General features: G+C 61.4%; 1 protein-coding gene across 1 annotated transcript; it reads right to left on the bottom strand.

Moving 5' to 3' along the window:
- SSTR5 (somatostatin receptor 5) lies at window positions 1–1,130 on the bottom strand. The gene has a single exon (XM_054714221.1). The coding sequence runs from the start codon at window positions 1,105–1,107 to the stop codon at window positions 1–3; it is 1,107 nt and encodes a 368-aa protein (XP_054570196.1). The 5' UTR covers window positions 1,108–1,130.
- Between the last annotated feature and the right edge of the window lie 8,110 nt (window positions 1,131–9,240).

The raw sequence follows: 9,240 nt of genomic DNA, 5'->3' as shown, positions 1-9,240 counted from the left end.
TCACAACCTACTGGTCTGCATGAGCCCGTTGGCCTCTGAGCTGCATGCAGCCAGCGTGGCCTCCTGCAGCCGGCTGCTCTTGTCGGGCCGTGGCTCTGTGGCATCCACGTCCTCGGTGCCATAGCCCTTCCGGAAGCACAGAACCTTCCGGAAGCTCTGGCGGAAGTTGTCAGAGAGGAAGCCATAGAGCACAGGGTTGGCACAGCTGTTGGCGTAGGACAGGATGACCACGAAGAAGTAGACACCCGCGGCGGCGGGCTCCTCGGGCAGGACGATGGCCAGGTTGACGATGTTGATGATGAAGAAGGGCAGCCAGCAGCCCACGAATACCAGCACCACCACCACCACCATGCGTGTCACCTTGCGCTCCGAGCGCCGCCGCGTGGAGCCCACGCGCACGCCGGACGCCTTCACCTTCACCACGATGAGCAGGTAGCACAGGCAGATGACCAGCAGTGGCCCGAAGAAGCCCAGGACGGACGTGTAGATGATGAAGACGGCGCCCCACAGGCCCACGGGCTCCGGCCAGCTGAGGTTGCAGGTGTCCCAGCCCTCCTGGATGTCCGCGAAGACCACCAGGGGCAGAGACATGAGCAGCGAGAAGGCCCAGACCGCGGCGCTGGCCAGCTTGGCCACCCGTGGGCGGCGCCACTGCGCGGAGCGGATGGGGTGGACAACGGCCAGGTAGCGGTCCACGCTCATGATGGTCAGGCAGAAGATGCTGGTGAACTGGTTGATGCCGTCCAGCGTCATGACCAGGCGGCACAGCACGGGGCCGAAGGGCCAGTAGGAGACGGCGTTCTGCGTGGCCAGGAAGGGCAGCCCCAGCAGGAGGAGCACGTCGGCCACCGCCAGGTTGAGGATGTAGATGTTGGTGACGGTCTTCATCTTGGCGTGGCGCAGCACCACGTAGATGACCAGCGCGTTGCCGCCCAGCCCCACCACGCACACCAGCAGGTAGAGCACCGGCACCGCCACCGCTCGGGCCCCCGGCGAGGATGCCGGCCCCGCCATCGTCCCGTTCTCCCCGCCGCCGCCGCCGCCGCCGGTGGTGGCCGCTGAGGCATTCCAGCCGGCTGGTCTGGAGGTGGGGAACAGCGGCTCCATCGCCACCGAGGGCAGGGGACTGTCCTCTCTGCGGGCGCAGAAGGAAGGATGCGGGCAATTAATCGGACAGCCGGGCCCTTCCTCCCCCGGGCCCCGCCTGCCCCAGGAGGCGCGGGATTACCCCACTCGCAGGGTAAACACGATTACTCATGTTCAACTTGGCTGGGAATCACATTAAGCAAATTGTTTGGAAAACAAGCCCCAGAGGAAGGAGCGGGGAGACAGCTGCCGTGAGCGGAGACATCGACAGGTCGTCCGATGAGACCGCAATGACGCGCGGAGACCTGACCACCCCGACGCCCCCACCTCCCTGGCTGGCTCCTGGAGTCTGAGGCCAGCACCTCTCCCCGCAGCACCACGACCCCACCTCACAGGTAAGGGACTGAGTATGGCAGGTGTCACCTCCTCGGGGACTTTCAGGGGCCCTCCTCGGGGACAGAGGGAGTAATTAGCCAGCCAAGACGTCGCTGGGCACGGCAAGTCCCTCACACCCAACTGGTGCCCCTGGAAGTGCAGCCATGCCTGCCGGGCCCTGCTCTCCTGGGTGACCCCAAAGCCGAACTCTTACAGGGTGACCTCCTGTAACCATCAGGAGGGGGCCAGGCCTTGCCTGTGGCCAAGAAGCCAGACCTCAGGCTGCAGAGGCTTTGCCAGTGTCCACCTGGCTCCCAGGAACACTGTCCCCTGGTAAGCGGCATCCGTGTCCCCGCGGCAGAGCCCCAGCCGTGTGGTCCAAGCGGAGTTGGTTTCCCGGCCCCCACAGCTGCCAGCCAGCCCACTCGCTGCAGCACAGATGTCACTCTGCGAAGGAAATGGCCCGAGAAACCGCTGTACGATGTGCTATCATCGCGGCCGCCAGGGACACACCCACGTGCTCTGTGGTGGGCCCATCACCTCCACGGCAATGGCAGCATTTCTTCAGCCTCGGGCAGAGGCCGCCATGCTGGAACAGGCAGAACGGACCCCCCCCCCCCCAACACACACCACCACACACACACACACACACACACGCACACACACACACACACACACACACACGTTGTAAATAGGGAACACAAAGTGGACAGAGTAATTACAGCTAATTATAGCTCGTGCCGCAGGGCAGGAGGAAATGCACGTGTGGGCGCGCAGGGCACATGTGTGTAAAGGAGAGACAGGGAGAGCGAACAGCGAGAGAGAGTGTGAAAGGGGACGATTCGGGGAGACTGCGTGGAAGGAAGGGCTTCAGCTGTGTGACGGGGTTTTGTAGACAAAGAGCCGCGGCGAAGACGGGGAAACATGAACACCTGCCGCTCCAGGTGATCAGCGCGCATGTATTGGTAGCAGAGCTTTTGTATTTTTCTGTGTGTTTAAGGTAGTTCACAAAAATGGTGATGATGAGGAAATAAACACCTCCATTGACAAGAGGGAAAGGGGACACAGGTATAGCTGATGTCTTGGGCCCCCAAGGGCTGGGGAGTTGGCGGGGGCCCGATAAGACCCCGAAAGGGGCTGGAAAGGGCCATGATGACCCAGCCAGGGCCACTCAGGCCCAGCAGCCCCCTAGAGCCTTGCTCAGCTAGCCCACAGCGCCCCCGAGTCACCTCAGCACAGAGGATGCGCCCAGCAGCTGCTGGTTCTGAGTTTGGGGAGGCAACTGAAATCTGAGAGACGAGTGTTGGCGGGGGAGGGAAAGCCCAGAATAAATAACGTTGACAATGACAGAAAGAAACCCTCTTCTCTCGTGGGCAGCACACGAGCTTTGCCAAGTTCGCTTGGCTAACCGATGCTGGGAAGCGTGACCTAGAAAATCAAGAGTGGGAAGTTGGCCCAGCAGACTCATTTCAGGTGAAATAATAATGCTATGACTTAATGATCATGTCCAAAATATGTTCAATATGTTTAGGGTCCCCAATAAGGCGTGGATAAAAAATATTGTGAAACAAATGTGGCTTCTGTTTAAGCAGTAAATGAACAAGTGTATGTTTTTGAAAATGACAACTCTTGGGTGTGGAAAACCATCGTTTGGGGGGGAAAAGTGTATCCAGTCTGGATACAGTTAAAGAGAGAATCGGGGAATCGGAAGAGGAGCTGAGGGAGTTCTTCAGGACGTGGTGCAGGGAGGAGGAGAGGGCAGAGGGCCCTGAGCCCTGGGAGGAGTGCACAGCCCATCATCCAGAGGATGGCTGGGCCCCTGTGGAACTGACCAAAGTCAAGAGTCCTGCTCGAAAGCACAAACCTGTCGGGAACAGAATAAAGGAAGTATAACACAGGGTCAGAGTTGACCTACAGAGCATGGAGGGTAAGGAGAAAGTCCTGAAGAATGCCGACAAGGAGGCAAGAGGAACCCTCGAGGCGAGGCGTGAGGACCAGGAGGGCTCCGCAGCTCAGGAGCCATCGGAGCCTGCGAGAATTCCTAACCCAAATCCCTCACCAGGAGGGGAGAGAGACATTTTCTGCGTTTTGCAGGATTTGTTGCTCCTGGTGCTAAGCAACCCTTGCTGTGTGTTGTGTCCTGGTGTGAAGCATGTGACAAAAACTCTATTCAAAAAGGGCAAAAGTCTGATGTTTGGGGACAACTGCATTTCAAGACAAAGGGGTCCCTGGGGCAGTGCTCCGAGCCCTGTCAGAAGGGTGTTGCCAGATTGGGAGAGCCCACACTTCCCAGGGTGTGCCCGCCTGGGAGGAGGGTCCTTCAGACTCAAGGTCCTACAGGCTCGCTCCTATAAGAGGGGAGTCAGCCTGCTGAGCTTGGCTCCCCGTGCCTGGCACAGAGGGGCCCCTCCTCACATTTAAAAGAAATACCCAAGGGGCTTTGAGCCCATTCTACATGGGACCAAACGGGCACTGTGGGGAGAAGGAGCCCCCCAAGGTGTTCTGTTCACCGTGTCGGGGGGTGGGGGGCTCAAATGTATCTAGGGTCTGGGTTTCCAGGCCTGCTGTGGCTGAGCGTGCCTCTCATTCTAAATCAGCTACACGCCTTGTCTTCATGAAGCTCTCAGCTGCTCAGGGCTCCTCTGAGGCTGCTGCCAGGTGCCCAGGCCGCCCAGAACCCAAAGTGGACAGAGCAGACTGCCAGTCCCCTCACCCCACGCCACCCTCCCAAACACCCACCTCCTGGGTTAGACTCAAGAGCCATGCAGAACAAAATCAGGCCACTATTACTGATTCTGCCTCTTAGAACATAATTCCACAAGAGCCATTATTCAGACGTTGCAATTTTAGTCACAGAAATTACACAGGCCCGCCTCTTCCAGGAGGAGCTTTTCAACCTCTGCTCCATCTTGCAGAGGGCGAGCTGATGACAGCCTGCCCCCCACCCCGGAGGGCAGCCAGTGGCCACTGCACTCCCGCCCTCCCCTCAACATGCTCCATCTGTCCTAAGGCAGCCTGTGGCAGGGCCCAGATCCCTTCCTCCTGGGAGGGACTGAAGCGGGTGTGGGGGGGCTCAGGAGCATCCACAGGGGGGCCTGCTGGTGGAGCCCACGGCAGGGTCTGCACACCCGGTGGCAGGATGTTTCCCGAACTACCTTCTGCTCCAGCACACTTTACCGGAAATCTAGGTCATTACTTTACCAGGAACCAATGGTGGGTCATTGTCATTGGTGCTATCCACCTCCCCCTGCCTGGGAGGCTCCCAGTCCTTCCCCAAAGGGGCCGGCCGCCCCAGGAACCTGTTTTCAGAAGAGTCTGAGCTGCAGCAAGACCTGCCTCAAACTTTGGGCAGTGCAAGCTCCTGGCTCTCGCCTTGCTGAGGGCCCCAGGCTGGAGGGCTGGCCAGGGCAGTGGGCCAGCCAGGAGCAGGGGAGGGCCCCCTGGTCCCTGGGGGTGGGGTGGGGGGAGGCAGCACCCAGGTGGACTTCCAGGGCCTGTGCTCCCGCTGGGGAGGGGGCAGGAGGGCTCCAGAGCACAGGTGCCAAGCCATGGAGGAGTGGGTGCTCCATTTCCAGCGGGCAGGGGTGGCACCCCCTCCCCCTCCCCACCCAGAGCGAAGCACCTGCTCTGCCTGCATCTCCCCACGGACAGTGCCTCCTCTCCGCAGAAAGGCAGACCCCAACGCCACCGCCAGTGCCCCCCTCACACGCACGCATTGGCTCCTGCTCCCTCTGTGTTCTGCTCTCCCCACCCACCCCCAGCCACAGCCTTGCACGAACCGCCCCCCCCCCTCCGCCAGCCCGAGGGTGAGCCCACTGCGGTGAGATCGGGCAGGGAGAGGCTCGGTGGGCAACCTCCCTGGGGCCCTCTACCCGGACCCTGGCACACCAGGTCCCAGGCCAGCAGATGGCGAGGGTGTGGGGAGTGAGGGAGTGGGTGGGGGTGGAGCGGCTGAGACTGGGAAGAAGGGGAGAGGCTCCAGGCAAAGGTAAGTGAACCTCAGAGGTGCACAGGGGGCGCCTGGGAGGCAGGGGGAGCCACAGGTGGTGGGGGCGGTGGGATCCCAGAGAGGATAAGTGCTCTGTGCGGGGACCCCCTCCCCCCAGGATGGGGATGTGGGAGGGGCAGGTGGAGGGCCGGAGGAGGGGCAGGGGCATGGCACTCACCGGCAGGGCGCCCTCTGGCCGGTGGAGCCCAGCGCCTGCTGCTGCGCGGTCAGGGCTTGGGGCGCCAGCGGGAGGCAGGGTGGGCGGGGCCAGCAAGCAGGCAGGTTGGTGGGGGGGGGCGCGGGGCTGGTGCTGGATGGGCTGGGGGCTGGGGGCAGGCACTAAGCTCCCTGCAACACCAAGCCCGGTACATCTGTCCCTCTCTGTCTGTCCATCTGTCCATGCTCCTTCTTCAAGCCTTCGCATGTTTATCCTATAGTCCCGGTGCCTGTCGGGCAGCCGTGTGGGATGAGGGTAGCAAGCAAGGGCCAGGCTGCATGTCCTTCCCAACTGGGGAGGCGGTCTGCGTGTGCACACGTATGTGACCTGTCACACGCCCAGCTGATTCACACAAGCCCTCTGGATGTGTGTAGGTGGGAGACACACAGTGGCTGGCGTTCCCAGGCGCCCAGCTGAGCTGGATGCTGCAGACACTGCCGGGGGCTAAACGGACAGGCCTGTTCCAGGAGCTCCGGGAGTGGCAGAGAAGGTGATAAACCCAAAGTAATTTGTTGTTGTTGTTAATCCTTACCCGAGGATAATTTTCCCCATTGATTTTTTTAGAGAGTGAAAGGGAGGAATGGGAGAGAGAGAGAGAGAGAGAGAGAGAGAGAGAGAGAGAGAGATTGGTTGTCTCCAGCACACTGGGGCCCAGAATGAAACCCCAACCCAGGTATGTGCCCTTAACTGAGACTCAAACCCGTGACCCTTCGGTTTGTGGGCCGACGCTCTACCACTGAACCACACGGGCCAGGGCAAACCAAAACGTTTTAACGCAGGTACTTCTAGATTGTCATAAAGACCGCGTGGTGAGAGCATATTGAGAAAGAGAGCGCCGTGGGGACAGAGAGGCCAGGCATAGCCCCTTAGGGGGGCCTGACTGCACTGAGGGCGGCCAGGTAAGGAAGGCACAGCAGAGGGACTAACAGACGCAAAGTCCCTGCGGCAGGAATGAGCTTGGCGTGCTCATGGGGCTGTGGAGGGGGGCATGGGGCAGGCCGTGGGAAAGGGACAGAAATGGCAGAGCCAGCCCAAGCAAGGGGTGTGACCTGACCTCAAGCTGAGGGAGGGCCTTGGGGGTCTGAGCACACTGGGTACCACTGGACTTGTGTCCTGAGGAGACCGTCTGGCCTGAGTGGTCAGCTCTGTCCTCCACGTGCACAGAGCTCAGTGTGTCCAGGTCGGGGAGCGGGGAGCCTGGGGAAGCTCTCAGGTCGCCTGGTGGTCCACCTGTGGGCAGTGTCCCGTGCGCTCTGGCTCCTCGGCCATCTTGCTCGATGCAGGGTCTGCTCCCTCCATGGGTTCGTCAGGATGCAGTGGGGGACAGGAGCCAGTGTGAATGCCCAGGCCCATTTTTCTGGGGGCTGATTCTGGGAGGCAGCACACCCGGTGGATTAAGCTGTGCACTATTCCACACCCTGTCCTGTCTCATACTCCCCACTCCTCTCTCCTGCTTCCTGGGGTCGCCTCCCAAATCGCACCCCAGACCCTTGGCAAGGCAGGCAAGTGAGCTGGCCACGTGGCTGCCCAGGCAGGGGGTGGGCAGGGACGCCTGGTGTGCACACCTGAGCCAGGGGCTGTGCTGGCCCCGTTCCCACCCTCTGGATCCAGCGGCCCCCATCAAGTTCTGGGGCTCCCTGAGCAGCTCCTGTGATCCCAGCATCCTGGGGGTGCCGAGTCCTGTATGAGAGTCGGCGCCCCATGCTGTCCCTTGAAGGGAAGAGCATTGCAGGGGTGAGGAGGGGGAAGGCATAGGCTGTCTTGTCCATAGGCCGTGTCTTGACAAGGCCCTGTGGGTGGGTGGGTGCTTGGCCCAGTCGCAGTCCAGGATCAGGCAGGGGCACCCCAACACCCTAACACCAAAGTGGTCTCACCCAGGCCCTCCTTGGCAAAGGAAGGAAGGTGCCCAGAGGTGGCCTGGCCGTTCTGAGGCCACCTCCCCCTGTTGCCCCATGCCTCTGGCAAGAGCCCCTCCCCTCTCAGCCCTGAGTCTGAGCCCCAGGAGGCTCAAGGGAGGTGAAGCCTGGGGACACCGCAGAGGTCACACCAGCGCTGGCGGTGAGGAGGGCGAGGATTAGCAGCAGCCAGGAGCCATGGCAACAGGACAGTGGCCCGATGGACTCCCCAGGGATGATCCCTGGACCCCCTCGCATGGGGACCCCCACCCTAGCTGTGAACTCTTCCCTGACCTGTGGTCCCCCGTTTTCAGAGGCTGAGGCCAGAGGCTGCTGGACACACGTCTGCCCCTCTCACAACCACCCATGCCAGGCTCAGCCATGCTGCTGAGGCTCCTGTGATTATTCAAAAGCGACGGAGGCAGACTCCAGTTTACCTGGAAACACCCAGAGGCCCCCTGTCTGTGTCCCCAGGGTCCCCAAGCTGGGGCGGGCCCTGTCCGCTGCGAGGCACTCTCTGTCCTCTGGCCAAGCTGGCCCTCCCGCCACTCCACCGATGGGCATGCTGCCTCTCACCTTTGCCCTGGCTGTGCCCCTGCCTGGTGTACCCCCTCTCCCTTTCCCCATTTAAGTCACCTGTCCGTCTGCATGCCCCTCTCTCCAGGAAGCTCCTCGGGCTGCCCCACGTGGGTTGTCTGTCCCTTGGCCGCCCACTGCTCCCAGACCGCATCCCTTGGCAATGTCTGTCCTGGCTGCAGAAGGTGTGCATGCTGGTGAGCAAGCGTCTGCCCCTCCACCTTGCAGATTTCACTGTGGGCTCAGGGGAGGCAAGGGCCTTCTGCAGGTGCCTGAGCTCCTGAGGGTCTGGGGGAGACGGGCTGGCCCTGCTGGCCCTGGTCTTAAGGCTTGAGTGAGCACCTCCTTAAAATGGAGGCGCATTCACATGCAGCTTCCCAGGCTGCCCAGCCCTCAGCATGGGAGGGGGGGGGTGCTGGGAGGCTTCACTCTTGGGGCTCACTGGGCACTGGGCCAGGCTCCATCCAGGACCAGGGATGGAGGCGGGACCAGAGGCCAGCCCCTGCTAAAGTCTGGCTCAGCTGGGAGGACAGGGAAGAAGGAAAGAAGGAGGAATTTGAATGGACTGTACCCTGGAGACTTGGCATCCAGCACCACCACCTTCATTGCTGAGACCCCACCTGCCTCCCCCCAAAAAAACAGCTCTTCCCTCACTGGCAGGTTGTGTATGTACCACCCAGGGACACTCTGATTGGCTCAGGGCCTCTCAGGTGTGCACTTTCAGGTGCGCCCCTCCTGGGCACTCCAGAATGTCTAGAAACTGGAGCCCAGTGGCCGACCCCCAGGTAGAGAGCCTGTGGCATCAGACATGGGGCTTGTGAAGGAAGAGGGAGAGGCCAGACACCAGGTGGGGGTGCAGCCTGGGAATGGGAGAGGCAAGTCCTAGGTCTTCATTTGAAAATGGGGAAACTGGGGCTCAGAGAGGGCAGGAGCTGGGCTGGGCACAGAGCAAAGGTGGGCTGAATCTGAGTCTCTGGACCCGCAGCCTGGGACCTGCTCAGGACACCCTGCTGTCCTCAAATGGAGGAGCACTGCAGGAGTGGGGCAGGGACAGGCACGGGCTGTCCTGTCCTAGGGGGGCTGGGGTGTCCTGGGTGTGGCTG

Source organism: Eptesicus fuscus, chromosome 4, assembly GCF_027574615.1.
Source record: "Eptesicus fuscus isolate TK198812 chromosome 4, DD_ASM_mEF_20220401, whole genome shotgun sequence".
In the NCBI taxonomy this organism is placed as follows: Eukaryota; Metazoa; Chordata; class Mammalia; order Chiroptera; family Vespertilionidae; genus Eptesicus; species Eptesicus fuscus.
This window is presented reverse-complemented; position numbering and strand designations above follow the sequence as displayed.

What these genes read in the sequence shown, in the direction of transcription:
- SSTR5 (XM_054714221.1), bottom strand. Translation starts at nt 1,107, where the DNA reads ATGGAGCCGCTGTTCCCCACCTCCAGACCAGCCGGCTGGAATGCCTCA.